A 22796-nucleotide genomic window follows, 5' to 3' on the forward strand; every position below is an offset into this window, starting at 1 on the left:
CGGAGGAGGAGGAGATGTGGAATGGAGGTGTCTGCATTGGCACAGCAGCAAACGCAGCCCCAGCCCCTAGACAGCTCCCACCATCCCCGTCTGACCAATTAACCTCTCCATTCTGCCCTGGTTCTCACCTGGCACCTCCTCCGCAGGCTCGGGAGCCCCATCATGGGGTGGGAGTTGGGGTTTGCCTTCTCCTCCATGGACATCTCCATCTGACTCTGTCACAGGGGCACTTGGGAGCTGCTGACTCCTGAGCAAGGTACTCTCTTGGTCTCCACCCCAGGTCTCTGTGCTCCTTAAACACCCCCACTGCCAGTGTCACAATGTGTCACAAAGTGCCCTGGAACACCGCTTTGTGCCAAAGGGCCACCCCTGGCACCCCTAACAACCACAGAACTGTCTGGAAACGTCTGGAACTGTCTGGAACCATCTAGAAATGACTGGAACTGCTAACTCAGTATGTGCTTCGACTGTCTGGCGTGCAAACTTATAACTACACAGTGCAATATTCCTTGTTTCTTATAGATATATATAGGTTTTATGGGTTTTTTGCTGTTCAGTAATAATTCATATTGTTTAGTTTTTCAATGTGTGTCTACTACATTACATAGATTTAGAGGAAAGAGCAGTTGAAATACACCTTTTGAGGTTGGTTTGACCCAATCTGTGGAATTTCATTTTGATATTGTGCTGATTTTGGCTGGGATAGAGACCATTTTCTTCATAGTAACTTGTATGGAACTATTGAAACAATTCTTGAAGTAAATCAAAATAAGTTTGTTTTTTTTTACCTGTAAAATTATTATTTGGATGTCCAAAGTCCAAATCCTTTCTCCTGTGCAACTTCCATGCTGAACTCTATGTCTAGTGATGTAATTCCCTTTTCATCTTTAATCAAGAGTTACTGTGGGTGCAAGGATTTTGCATGAGTTGACCACTAAGAATTATGATTGCTAGGGCAAATTTGAGCCATCTTACCTGATCATGAGTCCCAATGTCACTGCAGAAAAAAGCAGTCCTACAATCAAATAAATATCATGTGTCTGTTCATTAAACCAGAATGAAAAATTTTTTTGATAATGTATAAAAAATTGTCTTTCAGTTGAAGATGATGAATTTTTCTGATTGAAATTTTTTTCAGAATTTAATTTCAAAAATATTACTATGGTATTCATAGTCAGGATGCAAAAATATATTTCAGTATAATAATGTATTTTTTCGTTATCTAATGAGTCAATTTTGTATTGGATGTATTCTAAGATATAGCATTATGAGAGAAAGAGAAATGCTCTGATGTTTTGATTTTTGTCTTTGAAATTCAATGCAGCTAAGCACATTAGTGTGCTTACCTGATCCACAAAGGTACCTGAGAAAGCTTTTTATCTGAGTCTTGTGGGATTTAGATTCCTAACTCAATTAAATCCATTCTATTTCTTTAGATTTGCTTCAACCAAAACATTCACACTAAGCTTTAAAGCAAACTTTGGTGAAAGGAGTAAAGTTTTCTTCTCAAACTCAAATAGTAGCGATTTTAATTTCCTTTGCCTAATGAGATTAAAGTACTGAACTACTGCATTACTCTAGTGACCTCTTTCTCTTTGGTAAGCTGTCTCAAGTGTGGCAAACGTGGCATATGGGAACAGAGGAAATGTCAAACTGGGGAGCAAAGATTTACAAAATTTAATAACTTTCATAAGCTTTAGCTTCTCGACTTAATATGGACAAAAAAAAAAAAGGAAGGAAAATGCCAGATGCTATAATAATATGGGTTCTTCTAAAACAGAAATAAGTGTACAAACAGATTTATAATGACTTTTTGTAATCCATGGAGTGCAGATTTACTGTAGTTAATATTTTCTCTTTAAAGTTCAGTTAATGTTGTTGTTCCTTGCTAAGTCTTTCAAGAATTTCCTATTGGCTTAAACTGCCATGTTTTGTACTTAGCAACATCTACACAAAGAGCATACATCATAAAAACTTCTTAACTTAAAAATTTCTATTTTATAAGGAAATGTGTCCTTTCTTTAGCCATTTGATGATAAATTAACCCACTGTTATACATATATAGAAGTTTTTCTTGTGGTTTTGTAGTACCAGCATATTTTTTCTTTTTTTTCTTTTTTTGTCGCCGTAGTCAGTTATATTCTACTTTTGGTAGTCATTAAATTATAGTATTTTTTGTATAAAGGAGGATCTACAAATTGGTAATGGCTAAGTTTTGGTTAGTATATATTTACTGTTTATTATGGTAGTTGGTGCTCTATTTGTGCTGGTAGTAAGCTTCAGAGTAACATCAAGAATTTATTTTTCCTTTGAGTCATTCACACAGAAAATGTTAAAGGGCTCTTGGTGCTAAAAAGAAATGCAAGAGAGAAGGAAAATTTGTCTTTTATGAAAGGTTGATACTTTTCTAAATGGACATAAAGCAATGCACCCGTATCACTGTATATTTTTTTTAATTTGTTCAGATGTGTAATAGCACAACATAGAACAGACTGTTAAAAGGGCAACTATGTTTTAAAGTAGATGTGTCACCTGCTGAAGATACAGATTCATGGAGGGTTTTTTTCCATCTTTGATCATTACTCGCCCCTGTCTGATGGCAGCACAATGCAGGTCCTGATCTGACCTGTCCCGTGGAAAATCCCTGTGGTCTCCCAGTGCAATAGTGCTCGTTGCCAGGGCACACATGGGTGCCTTTACAGCAACCAGGACATAAAGCAGCTGCCCTTCCAGACCTCTTTGCCCCAGTGCCTCCCTCCTCCTCCCAGGTCAGCCTTTCAGTCCACCCCTGCTCCACTGTCCTGCCCAAAAATTCTGTCCTCAATTCTGTTTCTGGAGTGTCTCAAAACTGCCAATGATTTCTAAAGCCTTGCTTAACAGATTCCTAATGGCATCATACATTTGTATTAATATATTGATATAAATATTGACATCATATCCCTCTTTGAGAACATTGTAATTACTAGGTCAGTTCTTTCTACATGCAAACGCACACACAATTAATCAAACTGAAGCAGTGATGTACAGTGAAGATTATTTAAAAATTCTTGCCAGCTTGGGGAAAAATAAATAACTTTGTCATATTGAGTGAAGAAAAAGAGAAGCTTTGAAGCTTCCTGGAACTGGTTTGTAGTCTTAAATGTTAGACTGTATTTTAACTTCTATTTAATTGCAGGTATAGACACCAATATCTGTCTGACACATACATGGCTTTAAATAAATCCTTATCTACAGTTTCAATCTAATAGGACTACCTGTAGGCAAGAAATAGTTGTCAAAAACACTTGGAGTTTTATGCAGTTAATATAATGTTTCACAAAGAATATCGATATTTTAAATCCAAGACAACAGTTTCAATATATTATCTCTCTTCCAGTATTTTAAGAGTGAAAGCAATGTATAATAGATTAATAAACAGAAATATGTAACTTTTAAAAATATATACTTTTCCTGGTAACAACATGACCTATTTATACTTATTAATTATATGGTTAGAACTTTTGATCTGAAGTTTTAAAGTAAAAACTGACCCTTTGTTTGAAATAAAGTGGGTTTTTTTCAGTCTCAGCTCTTTCTGAAATTCTCACTGCAATTTTTTTTCTGCGCAGTTCTAGTCACATAGTCATGATCATGCATCTTAAGAAATTTCCGCTTGATAAGTTACAGCAACAAGGTGTTTGTACTCTACTGTACATATGTTGTAACTTGATTAATTTTAGTCCTCTTGCATTACAAACTAATCTGCTGAATTTTCTTATATTTACTCCAAGTGGACAGTTTTCATATATTTAGTTATCACAATTCAGCTGATATTCAACAACTTTTTAGTATTCAGCAGTTGAGTTCTTTGTAGGAAAAAGTTTAGAGGTATACAGTGCAGCTGTTACCCAAGTGCTACTGAAATTCCATCATCAAAAATCTTTGATCTTCCTCATAATCTCCGAAACGAAGCTACTGGAGAACAGAATGTATTTTCAGAAGTAGTTTCAATAATGAGAGATTATGAAAGAGATTAAATAATTTGCCATCTGCTGTACAACATGACACACTAGTATGGCCCAGAGATAATCTTTTCTTGGAAATCTCCTTTCTAAAAGGTACCCTTACAAGTGCTTGTTCAATTTTTAGAAGTTAGTGTAACCTCTCCCCATAGTAGTTTCTCCTCAGGTTGGGTTACTATTTTGTTTTAGTCACTTTATTTAGTCGTTCCAGAGGGAAATCTAAGACCAGTGTATACCAGACTTAATTTCCTCACATACTCAATTGAGATTCCTTATCTAAACATATATATGTAATATGTATATATAAAAGTTTATATAAAAAGTTATATAATATGTAGAAATTGTATGACAGTGGCACTGATTAGAACTTGCCTTTCAAGATAAATCACAGTATTTTTGGGGAACAGGGAGGGAAGTGATTTGTATTCTTAAGGTCCTAAAACAACCACAGACAATCTAGTACAGCCACATAAGAAACAGAGGATGTAGAACTGTTCTCAAATAAAATTGTATAGTAAATATAACAAACAAGAAACAATTCATTTCAGAGGGGCACAGAAATTAATGCAGTTTAATAACAGGCTTTGGAAATTAATGTGGTAAACAAACTCTTGTGTTATGTGGCTATTGATTACATTATGCTACCATCTCTATGCTGTAACTGTAAATGTACAGACAGTCTCTGAGCTGAAAATGAATAATTGAAAGAAGGTAGCATATAGAAGTACATAGAAGATTAGGGACCTGTGTATTTTTATTCATAGCAGCCTTTATGGTCCTGTGTTTTGGATTTGTGACTAAAAAAGTGTTGATAACACACCAGTGTTTTGACCATTGCTGAGCAGTGCTTGCAGTGCATCAAGGCTTCTCTTTTTGCCATTCTAATTCCCAGTAGGTTTAGGGGCATGGGACAAAACACTGGGAGGGGACACAGCTGAGACACATGAGCTGGATTGGCCCAAGGGATATTCCACACCAAATAACATCATACTTATCAATAAAAATGGGGAGGTTTTGGCTATCAAGGTAGCTGTTGTTCAGAGACTAGCTGGGCATTGGTCTGCCTGTGAGAGGTGATGAGTGAGTTCCTTTGCATCGCTTGTGATTGTTATTTTTTTTCTCTTCTCTTCCCTTCTTAAATTATTTTTATCTTGACCAATGAATTTTCCTGCTTTTGCTCTTCCTATCTTTCCCCTTTTCCTATTGCACGTGTGGTTTAGTGATTGAGAAGCTGTGTGGGTGCTTGGCTGCTGGCCTGGTGTCAACTCACCAGAACCTGATCAGCCAGTATGGGCCAGGCTGTCTTTAAAGTGTGTGCTTATGAAGCCTCCTAATTTATATGACATGGTGAAGCAGAATAGGAGGATTTGAAAGATGCAAGAGGGACTGAATGAACAACAGGGATAAACTCTTAGTTTGGAGTAGGAACTTAGGAAATTCAGCATTTGATCTTCCATTGGTTGCTTTGTCTTGCACAGTATATTTATTCTACTTTTTTCTTAAAAATAACTTTCATGTTTTAACTTTTTCTACAACATTATAGTGATAATTAAAGGATTAGTAGTAATTCAGGCAAAAATGCTATTTAATCTGACTTGGATTAGGTAAAAGAGAGAATGGCAAAAAAACTTCCCACCAAATAAACACAAAGGTATTTTCATGATTATTATGCCTCTAAGTAGTCCAATACCGAGGCATATGTATTCTGTTTCATGTCAGTACAGTATTCTGAAGCCAGGAAACATAGCATTAATTTATGGCAAGCCATAACTTTCTTTTTTTCATTACTCCTCTTCTTGTGGGCTAGTGCATTTGCCAAGATTCCTCAACTGCCAAATCTGCTACTTTTAAAACTTATCTCAAGTGGGGCTGCAACAAGTTCAGTTCTTAGGATCTAACTTCTTTAATAGATGATGATATCAAAAATAATTTTTTTGTCTCCTTGAAATGTCCTTCAATATCTTTTTCGATTACTGGCACCCTCTCATAATAGCCACTACACACCTCTAGACTGAGAACAAAATATATGAGTTTTTAGCTTAAAACAATTTTTACATGAGTTTTCAAGAGAATGAAAAATGACATTTTGAAATGAAAATGCGGTATCAAACAGAAGTGCAGCATAGCAATATGCAGAGCTGTCATAGCAGTCTTAATGCAAAAGGAAATTTGTGTATAAAATACCTGACATGAACTTTTGATAATATAAGTACCAATATTAAATCAACTATTTTTTCATTTTTCCAATTTTATACTGGTACTAAAAAAAAATCTAAGCACAAGATTAGTCTAAGTCTAAGAATAGAACTGCCCATGTTCTCTTTCTTATCTCCATAGTACGTTGTCTTTCTAAGCTTTACTTCTTCATTCTTCTTAGAGCTTATTTTTATAGCAAATAAAAGCATACACAAACCAAAAATAGACAATCTTTGCATGTCTTCATAATGAGAATCCACAGTAGAATACCATGTGTCATGTTGCACAGAGCTAATTGGCTCAGGTACTGTAATGAGTGTGTTAGAAAGCATAAACTCTTGATCTACTTTTTGATTTTTTTGTTTGTTTTTTTTTTTTAATGCTAGATAGTCTGAGCAAAAAGCAGAAAGAGACAAGCAGGGTAAAGAGAGGGGATCAAGAACAGGCTGCGATTTGATGGTAAAATATTGTGAAAGTTGTTTTAAAGAAAGTAATTTTGAGTTTTACACGTCACTCAATAAACATTTTGAAAAGGTGTTTTATGAGGAGCCAGTTAAGGAAAGCCTTTTTTCTGGACATATTTTGCCCGTATTCTCCACTCTACCGAAAAATCTTACTGATACAATATCCTTTGCTCACTTTCTCTACCTACATACTGCCATCTTATTTCTGCATTCCCTAGTGACCTCCTTGACAAGTTCCCAGCTTTAGGAACAAGACCTGGTGCTTTCTTCCTTAGATACCCACTTTTCAGAATTTATTGTGACTTATGAGATCGCTTCTTCATCAGGTTTGCAAAGGCCTTTAAAAACCTCTGAAGTAGTTGACAAATAAACAAAAGGCATAGTGACATTGTATAATCCTTTCTGTATGAAATTAAGTCAAGAACAGAATTACAAACACAGATAATCAGGAGAAAATAAATCTATTAATTTTTATTTTATTAAACATTATTAACTGTAATAAATTTCAGATGATTTGATGTTTTCAATTGTCACACCTAATTTGTTTGGATGTCTAGAAATCAGATTTTAACCAATGTATTGGAAACTTAAAGACCTTTTCTAACCCTGAAACCTATAAATTGAATTGAAGCTTTTGAATGAAACCAGGCTATAGCAGTGGACTCAGGAGTTATTAACTTTATATTTTTCTCCTTTTCAGCATCAAATTTGGCCTTGAAAATGATACATATGATACTGAAAAATTAAGGGGAAGACCTTCTTAGTAATGATGAATATTCTGTGTGCTAGGTCCAATCAGCAGGTACAACCTGCAAGAAGCTTGTTTATCCAGCAGAGTGGTCTATTATTAGGACAGTGATGTAGTGGGGTTTATTTCATACCCTGAAATCACTCAAGGAAATAGCTGAGTGAATGATATTTATCTTGGACACTGTATTGTGCTATTACGTGTAGCAATAACTGGCAGCCTACTAAAATAGACATCAGGGACTACAACCATTCATTGAAGGCAGTTCTGAAATTTCAAAGCTGTTGAATTTTTCAAGTATTTTCCAATTTATAAAATAAAATAAAAGATGATTGACTGCTTGATGATGTGATGATATAAATAAAAACATTGCAAAGTACTGAGTGTATTTTTTCCCCACAGTTGTTTTGAATCACCTAATTGTAGGTGTTGGTGTCTAAATGTATGTTTGTGTCTTTTAAAATATATCTTTTCATTCTTCAAGGAATTTGGAAATCAGGATTTTAATTAGGTTTCTGATACATCCAAATTTTTCTAAACTCAGCACTGCATGTGTTCTCCACATCTCAAATGCCGAGTGCACATGGAAAGGGTCAGTTGTAGTGCATGCATGCTATCATCTATCTGAGTGTTCACAGTAATATAATTTTTAAGGACATGACAGTCTAATTTTCATTCCATTATGTGGTTTTAAGCCTCTGTTTATACTCCTCGGTTACGGTGGAATAGGGCCATTTTAGGCAGAGATAGACAGTTATCTTCTGAAATGTCATTGTTTTCACAAAATATCACAGAATGTTGTCTGTGTCTTTTGATATGAATGATGAATTTCTATTATATCCGATAGAATTGCATTAGCACCTTCTTATAGATGAAGGCACATTGGCTGAGTAGTATTGTGAGGTATTTCCTGGAAGATTTTTAAGATATTAAGCCTTCCAGCTGTAATAAGGTTAATGCAGTTCTAAGTGACTTGAATGTCAGTGTTGGCAAAGTTTAACTGGTATAATATTTCTGTAAGCAGGAAGAGAAGCATTCTGATGTTCGCTTCATTGAAAGATCATGTTGAGAAGAGGACACATGCTTTCTTAAGATTATCATTGAGTGTAGCTGTAATAAAGCACAGAATTACAGGGTGGCTGAGGTCCAAAGAGGCCTCTGAAAGTCATATGGTTCAAACCCCTGCTCAAGCGGGGCCACCTAGAAACAGCTGGATTCTGAATATCTCCAAGGATAGGGAATCTTCAACCTTCCTAGAACACCTGTGCCAATGCTCGGTCACTCTTAAAGTAGAAAAGTGTTTCCTGCTGTCCAGAAAGAGCCTACTGAGTTTCAGTTTCCTCTTGTACTCTTACTGGGCACCAGTGGAAAGAGCCTGGCTCCGTCCTCTTTGCAACTTCCCTTCAGATATTTGTATTCATTACTAAGATTTCCCTCGAGCCTTCTCTTCTCCAGGCTGATCAGTCTCAGCTCTCAGCCTGTGCTCATAGCAGAGATGCTTCAGTCCGTTAACCATCTTCGTGGACCTTTGTTGGACTCTGTCCAGTCTGTAAATGGCTTTTGTACTCAGAAACCCAAAGCTGAACACAGCACTCCAGATGTGGCCTCACTAGTGCTGAATTTGGTAATGTTCTCTCTGTTTTTGCGTGTGATATAGAATATTTACCAGCATATTGAACTGTACTGCAGATGATCCTTAGCATGCTCTTATGAGAAATAGCACACTGAAATAAAGTCAGTAGCATTTGCTCTGCCTCCTTCATTTGATACAAAGGCTTGAAACAGAGTTGCAATATATTCTAGTGGATTCAGCAAGCTAAAGGAACTGGGACCCATTAGAACTGAATATCCTGAGAGAGAAAACGTAACTAACAGACTAATAATATAAACCGAAGTGTACTAACTTAATTAGGTAGTGAAAGGCAAGATTAAAATTTGATAATAAAGTATGATGAAGAACCCATTACCTGGTTACTTATATAATGAAATTTACACTGCTAAGAGGTGTCTGTTAACTCATTTTTAGCATGGGGATGTAGAAGCAGAGAGAAATAGTATCAGAAAGGGAATGCACTTTCAGAAAGGTAAAAAATGAAATTATCAAAGATGTAATTGAATTCTGAAATAGATGGAAGTTAGTTTCTTAGAGTCCTATGGGAAAATTAATAGTGTAGCTTTCATTCACTTCAATTTCTACAAGAGTACAACTAAGTCTTGTTAGGGCCTCATAATTGTTACTAATTTTTAGGAACTGTTGGGTAGGAAAATTGGAACATATTATAATAGGGACATATTATACTCCCTTCCTGGTTTTAAAAATAAATGCAGGAGGAGACACTTTAAAGATATATTAAATATTTCTTTATGTGAATTCTGTTTACAATGCAAATTCATTCTAAAGTTTTCATTATTTTTTTCCCTTCATCTTTCAATGTTCTCTTACATTATTGCTTACACAACGCTGCATGAAGATGTCTGAGTCTTTCTTATTTTGCATGCATAATAAGTACTGTGGTATTATCCAAATATATGTCTCAGAAATCACTGTCTGGGATGTTATTCTCCCAGGTAAAAGACCAACACATTGTCTAGGTTTAAAGTGCTAATACTGTTTTATCTTGCACAGTAGTTTGAATTCTCTGTTAAAGTCAGTATTCAAACAACTCTAGGATGACACTTTAGCTTTGCAAAAGTTGATTTTCTGAGCTAGTTATCTATCTAAGATCTTTTAAAGTTAATAAAGTGTCAAATTCAATGACCAAATATTTATATGAGACATAGATACTAACTTTAGGATAAGTTGCACTTTGGTTATAATGATTGCTTTCTACTGACTGGATTGGGCCCTAACTAACTAGCTGAGACTGGATGCTGAGTTTTTAAGTGAATGAATATAATGGTGAATTTCCATGGTTGAAATTCCTTAAGAAAAAAATCATAAGCTTTTATTGTATAAAACGCCCCTTCTCCTTTTGTTGCTTTGGTATTCTTAACTAAAAATAAAGAGGAAGAGGAAGGGAGGTTGTGGTTTTTTGGTTTTGGGGTTTAGTTTTGTTGCTGGAGTTCAGAAACTCTAGCAAATCTAGTATTGCTTTCTGATGAACAGTTATTGTGGGACAGTATGAGTAGCGACTGATGTTATTCAAGAGAACAAAGAATTATTTACATTAATTTGTAATGTACTTCTGGAAAGTCAGAAATTCCAAGTGATATCTGTTTATCGTCTTCTTGAATAATCCATTAAGATTACTGACAGTAGTTTTCCTGACAGTATCTTTTTGCACATTTGCTCCTACTGTAAAGACAGTTTCTACTTCTCCTTCAAATCTATCTCAAACTTCCACACTTTTTGATTCAGACCACAGTTCTATGCCCTAATATCTTCTGAGACTCAATTTGCATGGTTACCCTGAAGATATTTGATTGACGTAATCCAGATTGGGACACCCTGTGTATCACGTGGCCTCTGTGTTTCACTAATTTCACTCCAATATTTTATAACTGGTCATGCTGGAGTTCCACAAAAGATAAAATAGCAATTGCTCAATTTTCTCAGAAGTTATCAACACTTAGCAATAAATGTCCTAAGAACTGTCCAGTATAGATAAGTACATGACATTAATACTGTGAAAATGCAGTTACTTTTTCAGGGATCAAAAGAGTCCTGCTAGTCACTCAAAGGGCCTTTTCTCAAATACAATGCTTTCCCACAATAAAGGTTCTGTGTGAACAGTGCTCTCCAAAGCCTCTGACAACCTCTTGTTGTTTTCTCTTCTCTTTCAGCTGATGGTTGCACTGACTGGTCTGTGGATTACAAGAAATATCAAGTTCTAGTGGGAGAACCTGTTCGTATAAAATGTGCACTCTTTTATGGATATATTAGAGCTAATTACTCCCTAGCCCAAAGTGCTGGACTTAGCTTGATGTGGTACAAAAGCTCTGGACCTGGAGATTTTGAGGAACCTATAGCTTTTGATGGAACCAGAATGAGCAAAGAAGAAGACTCCATTTGGTTCCGACCAACAGTGGTACAAGACAGCGGGCTCTATGCATGTGTTATAAGGTACTATATTTTAATATATTGCATTTTAATTAACCAAATATGAAACAAGGCTCTTAATAGTGAGACTTTTGTGTCAAAGAAAACTTTTTTTCTGATTGTGTTTCTCCTCCTGGCATTCCCTTCCTTGAAATAATTGATGCTTAAGTAGAAATTACTATTGAATATCCTGAACATTTTAACTTTTTTTTAATAGATTTAGTTATTTATAATGCAATCTAAACTTTATAAGGTGGGTAGGACTTATAAGTCCTGTGTTCTGATTGTGGTTTCACTCTTGCAATCACAATCCTAGAGTAAAAAGTTCCTTTTTTACATTTAGATTTCATTTTACATGGATTTCATTAAATGGTTTCATTTAATTATTTTTTTCCTGTTAAAAAAAATGCTATTTGATGTAAAGTAGTTGCATCAGGGAAAACAGAAGGTGAAATTTTAGCATTTTTGCAGATATATATCCTCTAGAATCACATCTGACTTAATCTGATAATAGAGGCTGGGTGACAGATGTCTTCCAAAAGTATTTAACCTTCTGATTCATTAAGCTTTATCACCATAAGTTGGACTAGATTCTGCTTCCTGATTTCTGCAACAGGTGTTCAGCCTCTTTCTGCATCTCTGATATGGTTAACACTGAGATGTTGTTTCCAGCTCTTTACAGTGCTCCTCTCTATCTGCATATCTATAAAAGAGGTCTTGCTACTAATACACAGTAGAAAGAGTGAAAAAGTTTCTTTACAAAGTTTAAAGAAACTGAGTGGCTAGAAAAGGAAGCTGCATGATGCAGCTATTCCCATGATGCAAGGAAAATAAGGAAACTGTTTTACCATCACCTGGAGATGTTAAGTGTCTGCCACATTTTTTTTTTTTATTATTTTTTATTTTGGGGAGGGGGAGCACAGATTACTGTCTGGTCTGTGGGTGATGAAGGAGATTTTTACTAATGAATGTGTTTATAAAAGCATTTATTCTATGAGCTCTTTACATAACCCGTGAGACATTTCATATCAATCATTTGCCCAATAACATTTTCAACATGATTTTTCTGATGATGACAGTTCTCTTTAAAAGAAAACCACAAAATGTTACAAATTAGGCTACTTAAGGAAAATGTTTAGTTATGTTTGGATTAATATATTTCAGATAAGTTTGTAACAGTAGCCATGAAAATGGAAATAGTTTTGTCAATTATTCCATAATACTATTTAAAATACCATAATTATCTCATCTGTTTATATAAAGAAAACCTTAATTAACTGATGTTGCACTTTCCAGCAAGTATAGATAAATGCTGAATTTAGATAATCACACACTTTAAAATGTGTTTTTTTATCTCAACCTGTATTCATGCCTTTCCTACATGAATTTCTTTTCAATTCAGAGATAGATAAGGGCATGTTCTCTACTGCTTTAAACTACATACTGCTTTTTTAGCACATGCTTTATTTCCAGTTGTCAGTGCTTATACATGTAGATCTATGATAGACTTTAAAAAATAAAGTAACAATTAATTGCTCTCCTGAAAACTATTATGACAAGTTACAAAGCCTTTCACCTTCAGGACACCCACTAGTATTGTCTAAAGAGCCATCTAAGCTTGTTGTATCTGTGTTTCTATTTTATACTTCTTGGATGGAACCTTTTAAATGTATGAGCAAGATTATTATTGGTAGAAGACAAAACCTCATTTCAGTATCAGAGGAATGTACTTTTTAATGCATGTTTTCTGCATACAGTCAAAGGTTACTTTCAGATAGTTTCAAGTGCCCACCTAGAATCTAGTTTAAAACTTAATAATTCAGGTTCCTGAGATAAACATGTACTTGATATTTTAACCTCATATAAATAAAATCAAATACTCAGCAGTATAATGGTTCTCTTTTTTCTTCATCCTTCCTTCAGATTCTTACGCTATAAAGTGATTATCTGATTAAAAAAAAAAAAAAGAGGCTGAAGTGATGCCATCTGACAAAATTATGTACTCTATCTGTACTTCCAAAGTTATTGCTACAGAAATGGATAACTAAACCTCTCACATCAAATAGCTGCCTAGTATTGCTTTTTGGTCTTGTCACTGAAATCAGAATACTCAACCCATAACCAACCTTATGTTGGTTACTGGTAGAACGTATCAAAGAATCTTGAGAAAGATTAGTGAGCAAGAACTATAATTTCTTTCAAGGAGTAAAGTGAAGATTTCAGAGATGATATTTAGGAGTCTTTTCTTACAGATTTGGGGTTTCTGTTTATTTTAATGATGAGGTGATGCCTTCAGAATAAATGTTACAAGCTGTTTCAGTTTTAAAAACGCGGTGGAGAAGCTCAGTTGAGACACTTAAAATTACCTTGTAGCAAACATGTTCAGTGTGATGATTGCAATAACTTGAGTAGGACAGCAAGAAGAAATACACCTGAGAGGTGATGAGGGCAGGCAGTAAAGGGTAAATGGGCAAAAGCAGAACTGCACTTTGAGTAAAAGACTGTTTAGTTTTTATTTTAAACTTAATTGAAGGGGTGAAACAGTCCAACGTGTATTATTTAATTTGCTCAGAACCTCCTTTCTTCACCATTCTGTTGCAATTTCTCTGTGCTGCAATTTTAAGGAAGCCAAAGATATAAAATATTAAGTCTTTCAGTGGATGTCACATCACATGGTTGCCTGCTGTTTATCATGTATGGGCTATAAATATAATTAGATAGGCTGCACAAAGAGTTAAAGTATATATATAATTCCAGCTCCCAGAAATAATGTGTGTCTATCTATCTATCTGGTATAACAGCAAGTAATAAGCAATTTCTGTCAAATGTTCTGCCTTTAACGTTGCAAAAACAGGTGAAATATTGTTCCTATTGAACCAACATTTTCTTCATTTATTCATCTTTTCCTTCCCTGCCTGAAAAACATCAATTACAGTGTCTCTAGTAGTTGCCCAACATATTATCAGCTTAGGTCAGTGGAGTCCTGGAGGAAGGCAGGACTGGGATTTATGGTAAAGTGCTACAGTGGGTTGTATTGCAAAAGATGAAATGGGGTTTTTGCATTGGTATGTCTGAGTGTTTAGAAATCATCTTTATTACCACATACAGTATATATAGCAATTCAGACATCTTTCTAAACCTGAATATGCTCTTACTAACTAATGACTGTTGTTTTTAAACTTATTTGTAAAAGTGAGATTTTACATCAGGAGGTAGAGATAATTCGTATTCCCTTGAAGAAACCTGTTTGGACTTGTATGTAACAAGCATGTAACAAGTTCACTTGTCCTCCATTTGTCTGTAATAATGATGATGGTTGTAGACTATTTACAGTTCTGTAGTTTAGTCTTTGTGAAGACTTATGTGTTATAGAATCAATCATAGAATCCTTAAGGTTGGAAATGACCTCCAAAACCGTCGAGTCCAGCCTTTGACTAAACACCACCATGTCAACTAAATCATGGCACTAAGTGCCACATACAGTAGTTTCTTGAACATTTCCAGGGATGGTGACTTGACCACCACTCTGGGCAGCCTAATCCAATTCTAAACCACCCTTTCAGTGAAGAAGTTCTTCCTCATATCCAACCTAAACCTGGCATAGCTCAAGGCTATGTCCTCTCGTCCTGTCACTACTTGCCTGGGAGAAGAAGCTGACCCTTACCTTGCTACAATCTCCTTTTGGATAGTTGTAAACAGTGCTAAGGTCTCCCCTGAGCCTTCTCTGTCTTCTTTGGACTAGTCCCAGCTCCCTCAGCCTCTCCTGATATGACTTACTCTCTAGACCCTTCACAGAATCAGAGAATATACTGAGTTGGAAGGAACCCACAAGGATCACTGAGTCCAAATTCTGGCCCTGCACAGGACCATCCCCAAGAATCACACCATATGCCCAAGAGCATTGTCCAACTGCTTCTTGAACTCTGTCAGACTTGATGCTGTGCCTACTTCCCTGGGAAGCCTGTTGCAGTGCCCAAACACCCTCTGAGTGGAGAACCTTTTTCTAATATCTAACCTAGTAACACACAGTACAACGTTCTAGACAAAGAAGTAAAGACTGAAATAGTGTGACGTATAGAGAATTTTCTGATTTTACAAGGGAAGGAAGGAACGAAGATTATTGTCCACTTTCATTTAGCCTCATTACTCTTGCTATGGTCTTGCAAATATGAAAGTAGAGGCTTCAAATATATCAATGTTTCTAGTTAATGTTTTAAGGTGAGCTTTAATCTTTACTGGATGGATATATGTGAGATATTTCAAATTCACAGCAGTTCTATTTTATGATTTTATATTTACAAATAGATATGCACATGCATCCACTCATATAGACATTATGTTGCTGAATCGCATAACTTCCCCGCCATACAGTTCAATTAGTATAGATATATTTTATTTAAAACAGGAATAAAATAGAATGCCATAGAGATATTTTAAATAAGATAATATTAATATTCTTCAAAAAATTGTCGCTTAAAACTGCTTCCAAACTATCTTTGAAAAGCACCACAGTGTAGGACAGTATAAAATATCGGGGGGGGGGGGTTTCTTTCCTAGCCATGATTGGAAATGTGAGATTGCTGAATTTATGAAAAAATCATTCTTTATCTTCATCACACGAAAATTCATTTTAGGTTAGATAGCATAAATTTCTTTGTTTGATAGGATATGTTCCTGTAGTGCTCATCTTCAAATATAAAAATATTGATTTCTTTTAGTTGTACAGCTCTAATTCTGTCAAATCATATCAATCATGTCAATTCATTTTAAGAAGAATATCTATTTTTGCATATTTCATGTATGCACAATTGTTTAATTCAATATCAGAAATCCTGAATTCAGAATGAATAAGGAAATCTTTGCTTTACTGAAGGAAATGGTAGGCAAAATAAGAAATAGAATCAATTTTTCATAAACCTTGTGCAAGCACCGTTTCTTCATCATCTTGAATAATGTAAAACATGTTTACAAATGGGAATTGCTATTGCAGGGCAACAGCCATTTTTGAAATCTGTCTTACTCTATGAAGGGCTTTTATCCTGGCCATACATACTTACAAATATTTTTATTAATTTACACAGGTTTTGCCAAATATTATTTAAAAAAAGAGTAAGTGTTCCTATAATAACTAGTTATTAAATCTGAATGAAAATCAAAAAAGGAAAAAAAAAGAAAGGAAATATATGAAAATGAAGTCTTACAGCAGTTTATCATAAAAATTCAATAACACAGTTTTCTCTAGATCTTCATGAGATCTTTGGTTACACTTATTTCTGTTAGTGACAAAGGAATCTCACAATGGATAAGAGAAATGAGTTTTCTTAAAGGAATACCAAATATGTTAACAATACTCAGAAATAATTCTCAGAAGAGCCTGATATTCTATTAGTTCCTTTAAATCAGTAGCATCACAGTGGTAAAGTAGTTAAGAGAAAAAGAGCACTAGAAAGAGGTTTAAAATTTCTCCAAAATAGTTCAGAATGCAGATTTGCAAGTTTTCATTATTTGCATTTATTGGAGTGCAAAAAGCCCAGAAGTCCAAGTTTAGAGCACTGGCCCAAACACTAGTTTTGTGAGCATTTAGCATATAGCCATTCATAGCACTATGGCAAGAGAGCTAAGGGGATGGAAAAGAAAACCAGGAAAAAATAAGGATAGAACTGTCTGCACCATTTGAATTGTTTAAATGTTTGAACCACCATTACATGTCTTTGTAGAGAAGTTGTGTCATGGAGCGGGTCATCTTGAGTGCCATCACATGGCATGTGCAGGACAACCGGGGAATCAGGCCCAGCCATCATGAGTTTATGAAAGGCAGGTCCTGCTGGACCAATCTGATCTCTTTTTATGACAAGCTGACCCACTTAATTCATGAGGGAACAGTGTTGTCTACCTGGACTTTAATAAAGAGCTTGACATCATCTCCCAGGGCACTCTCCTGGAAAAACTGGCTGCTGATGGCTGAATATGAGGCAGCAGTGACAATGGCATCCTGGCCTGTATCAAAAACAGTGTTCAGAAGGATCAGGGCAGTGATTCTCCCTCTTTACTCGGCACTGGTGAGGCCACACCTCAAATCCTGTGTTCAGTTTTGAACAAGAAGGACACTGAGGGGCTGGAGTGTGTCTACAGAAAAGGAGGCTCAGGGGAGATCTTATCACTGTCTACAATTATCTGAAATGAGGTTGTAGCAACACGAGGGTTGGTCTCTTCTCCCAGGTGACAAGTGACAGGACAGAGGACATGGCTGCATGGTGGTGACTGTGGAAGTGCTACATTAACAGTTGAACTCAATCTTAGGGGTCTTTTCCAACCTTGATGATTCTATGATTCTAAGTGAACAACTCTGACAGCCTCTTGAAGTGGTGTGCAAGTTCAGGAGAATTTTTATCACACACATGAGATGGACTTTCCTTGGTGCCCACCTTTATGTTCGTTTGGTTTATAGAGAGGTGGGGAGGCAGTTTAATGCACCATCATTATTTTTGCACTACATTTGTAAGCTTGTCTGAATCTTTTCCAAGGTCTTTTTCTTCTGTGAAAATGGTAACCATCACAAGTGATCTGTCTCTTATGGAGATTAAGGTTTGATCTATCTCCTTTTCAAATGCAAGTTTGGTAGGCTAGTCAGACATCCATGAAATTTTTCACTCAACTTAGGGATGCCTTGGTGAGTAAAAAAAGCCTTCAGGCTAACATTAGGAATTTATACAGCTTGGGTAACTGGAGCTTACATTAAGTGTCCTGTACAGATGGCAAAAGTACTTGATCCCAGAAATAAATGAGATCTGGGATTTTCTTGGGGTTGATGCTTGTTGAAAGTCAGGTGACTGAAATCTACTCATTCTCCATTCCCTCTCCCTTCTGACACTTCAGATGACCAGCTGTCTGACCTTAATATCTTCATCTAGAACTAATAAAGTTAGTCCAGACAGTTCTTTTATGTAAGACTTCATTAAAGGATATATTATTTATACTGAGGGGAAAATAAGAAATGGCCATACTTACACAGAATAGGGGAAGACTCTTGATATTGGAAAAGAAGAAGACTCTTGATATTGGAAAAGAAGAAGAAATTGATGTATTTGACTGAGCGGAAGGCATTGTTAATATTGAATATTACAGGAATGGCATAGAAAATGCTTGAAGGGAGAATTATTTAAAGAAAAGTCTTCTATGTGATACCAAATTTCTTTAACTACTAATTCTTTTGTTGTTGAGATATTTACTGAAATGCAGCAATGTAACAAATAACATAGTCTGACTATTGCTTCAACTATTTTATTAGAGGTTTGTTTTTCACTAAGAACACTTTCAGCAACCTAGTTTTTCTTGCCCTTTGATTGTCAAGATTCTTCTTGCCACAAGTAAATTAATAATTCTGAGCAAAAAAGTAACACTTTAGATCTCATTTCAGTAAAATAGTAAAATATGACTGTGCTGCTTGTTTTTGTAGCTGTAATTTAAGAGGCAAAAGTCCTAGCGGGTAGTCAGGTGGTTTTGATATGCATTGTTTATAGTAAAAATTATAGTTTCTATGTTGTTAGAGTAGCCAGTATTTTGCTTGCTTTACACTCTGCTTCTAACTTCATCCATCTTAGAAAAAGACAAAGAAATATGCAGCAGTATGGAAGAAGTGGCTTTCAAGATGCCTGTTTAGCAAATGAAGGAGGAGAAAATACAGAAAAAATTAATTCCATATAATAGATATTTAAGTCATTTTCAAAACAATGGTTTTTAATTTTTTCAAATTTTTATAGATTTTTTTTTATCCTCTAACAGAATTCAAAACAGCCAATTAGTAATATTATGGGCCACCTACCTGATCATTTAAGTTTGCTCCTAACATTTTATTTCAAACTGTATTTTGAATCTGTCCTGCAAATGCTTACCTCTGTGTATATAAGCTGTATGTAGACATCAAATTCAGTTTAAGCATCTAGATGCTAAATGGCTGCATGTCAGTTGTTTTCTTTTTTTAATTCCCATTGTTCTCAGGCCAGAGAGTAATTTAGCTAACCTTAAAATATAGCTAAAACTTGATTCCATTACACAGGGATAGTGACTTTTGTTGTTTTAAAAGGCTCTAGGAGTATTTCCAAAACATTTGCAAGGGAATGACATATGGTACCAGGTCTGGAGGAGGCTGAATGTAGGATACATTTGGGTAAGCCACATGCCACTATTCACCCACTCTTAGGTAGACAGAATGAGCTTTTTGTGGCTTTTTAGCTAAACCATTTGCTAGGCTCCATCAGGCAGACTGATAGATTCAGTAGGAGTTTAGACATAGCACACAGGTATGTGAATGTAAGTGGATCACAGAACTGAAATATCTTAAACTGAATTCCAAACTAAGCCACTTCATTTGTGTGTTCACATCATATACACTGAAATGCAGTGGATGATGTAAAGTTAAGAGATGTATCTCTGTAGTTATGATATGAGACTGGCATTTTAAAATATTAAACTTATTTGAAGAGTCCATAATGTAAGAAAGTAAAGGGATTGAATAATTTATAATATAAATTATTCTGAAATGCAAATCTAATATAGTGGCTGAAGCTCACAAAATTCATCAAACTGACTTAAAACCATCAGTTCAACAAATAAGAGTCTTAGTAATTAGTTTAACATTTCCAAGATTTCTGACCAAATAAATATTACAAATCTTCCTCTAGAAAAGGGAGAGAAAAGCAACAGTTGTGAATCTTTAGTCAGACTCACAGAAGCATCAAATATTAGATGATCTGTGGTGAAATTTTTCATGACTGGTTCAGAAGGATTAAATCTGAAAAGAGTGTGTGTGCCATAACCTAGAAAGGTTACTAACAGAGTAGAGAGACTGAATAAACCTGCCTACTGAATACTTTCTGGTGCTGCTACAGTAAGAATAAGTAAAGATGGGAAGAAGGTGATGTGTTTTCAGGAAGTTGTTGGAACAATTCGGTCAGCCCTTGCTTCCCATAGGATAAAGAAGTAAAGAAGAAATTGGAATATAAAAGTATTAATCTACAAAATTTAGAAGGCAAACCATCAATATTCTCTTGTTGGAGAACCTTATACTGACTTAATTTTGTTGCTTAACAAGCAGCAAATTGGTTTTTTGTTCAGTCTCTAAGGTCTTAAAGAAATAAAAAAATCCCTCTGTTTCTCAAATAATATCTCTAATCAATTTTTGAGTGTATTATATTGATGAAGCCTGCAATGTTTATCTATTTTCACTGTGGCAAGGGTTTAATGATAAAATCTAATTGTTTTAAACAGTGATGACTATTAGGAGGCATTATCCCTCTTTTAAGGGTGTCTTCCAATAGTTTCTTATTCAAAATGTGAATTAAATGCTGCACATCTCACTGAGATCGTGTGGTTAATTAGTTAATAATTAACTCTTGCTGAAGAAAAATGAAGATCTAGGCTTTCAAGATAGTCTTGAAAAATAGTTAATGGACGTTACTACATTGGTGTATTTTCTGTGACTGAGAAAGAGGGGGACTTGAACTAAATATTTTTTTAAATATTTTGGTCAACAATATCCTGGCTTAGTAACATCCATTCTTAAAACTTCATGTCCATTAAAGGTGGTGTATAGGTAAGATGCTGGACCCAAACACTTTGCGATTTCATGATGAGATACTGATAGGTGGTGACCACGGAGGGAACTGGAGGAAAAAGAAGAAAGATACTCATTTACATGGTGTGGATGTTAATGAAATATTGCCTTGGAAATGTAAGGCATGAGCAGAAGAGAGTTACTTGATGACTCTGGCAATGTCAAATAGTGGGTTTTTCAAAGGACTACTGATGCACATGAATCAATACTCCAGTGTGAAGAAGGTAGAAGTCATGTGATGTCTCAAAGTGACTCCAGGTTTGATGTGCTAAAAGTAATAAAGTGACATCTTGTAACACCTGAACCATTTGGATTCAAAGAATATTTCACTTCCTCATTCTAAGATCCATGTTTGCAATGATCCTATTTCATAATGAATTGTTTCTTCAGTTCCAGTGGTGACTGTAGAATGACTACAGAGAACTCCTTTGTAGTAAATATATGCAGAATTGATGGTAGACTGAAAATTATGAATTTACTTTATTTTTAATGTCTTCCAGACGTGAAGCTTACAAGCAGAGTTAATAAATAGAACTTATTTGTAACACTGAAAATAATATTCTTCAGATATTCCCACTATGAAAATAATGAAATTTGCATATTTGATGCATGCTTAGCACTACAATCTGTCAAAATAACCTGGTGCTGCTAATTTCAAAGGTGAAGAGAGTGACAAAACAGATCTTGTGGTGTGTTATTGCAAAAGCTGAGACGATTATCAAAGGTCAAGACTTTCTCTGTAATGTTAATTCAACCATTTAATGTAGTAAGCATTATGATATAGCATTTGAGTGCTAAATTTGGACTTCATTTAGAAAATTAATCAAGATCAGACAGTGAAGAGGGCTCCTGTTTACCCTTAATGCAAGAGTTAGTTTGTGACTATAAATACACAGAATAATGCACACACACACATCCTTAGCTGCGCATCAGCATACACACATGTGTGTGTATATATACATATAAAAATATATATATGTGCATAGTGAACCAAGAAAGGGAATTAAAGGCAAGAATGGATGGTCTTAATGCAGTTGATGAGGACATGCTTGTAAAGTGGGTTTAATTTTTGGTTGTCACAGACTTCTTATGCAAATATGGCCAAGTCATTGAAATGAGTTTGATCTTTCTATTTTTGGGGTTGCACTGTGGATTCTGGCTTGTCTTTTTTAGGCTGTAATGAAACAAACCCTTGTAAAACCATATTTTAAGTTTTTCTTTTATGTAACGAAAATTATAATAATTATGCAAATTAAATTTGTCAGTCTGCAGGAAATCTTTACAATATGACCTTTTCATGATTTTGACATTTCTTTTTTCCAGCTTGCATACTAAGTCTTGATATAAACTGGACCAATTTTCATGCATATACCTCTTATCTGATAGTGAAAATAATCCCAAAGTTTTATATTTAATGTAGTTACATGATTAAATTTATTTAGAGGGTTGTATGTAAAAATAAGTACATTTTTTAAAAAGCAGGCTAAAAAAAAGAAATTTAAAATTATTGGGTTTTACCTGATAAGTTAACTTGCTTTATGATAATCTTGAAGAATGCGAAATACTTTTTCTGTATACTCTTTTCAGTTCTTTGCAATATGTAGTGAAAAAAACAAATAACAAACAATTACGTTTTGGGGCTTTTTTAACAAGTCTTTCAAGCACAATATGAACTGGATAAATTTAACAGCAAAAAATAAACAACTACACAATCAGCTTCATTTCTATGATGTTC

The 22796-nt window shown here is 35.1% G+C and overlaps 1 protein-coding gene across 2 annotated transcripts in view; it reads left to right on the forward strand.

Annotated features, from left to right (window-relative positions):
* IL1RAPL1 (interleukin 1 receptor accessory protein like 1) overlaps nucleotides 1-22796 on the forward strand; it is a 702170-nt gene that overhangs the window by 358284 nt on the left and 321090 nt on the right. For both annotated transcript variants that reach the window (XM_027724383.2, XM_039382122.1), the window contains one exon: nucleotides 11193-11472. In XM_027724383.2, coding sequence (XP_027580184.1) covers nucleotides 11193-11472 — 280 coding nt within the window. The remainder of the gene's footprint in view (nucleotides 1-11192; nucleotides 11473-22796) is intronic.

The sequence above is a fragment of the Pipra filicauda genome, unplaced genomic scaffold (genome assembly GCF_003945595.2).
Source record: "Pipra filicauda isolate LSUMZ 115617 unplaced genomic scaffold, ASM394559v2 scaffold257_size1096998_pilon, whole genome shotgun sequence".
Classification (NCBI taxonomy): domain Eukaryota; kingdom Metazoa; phylum Chordata; class Aves; order Passeriformes; family Pipridae; genus Pipra; species Pipra filicauda.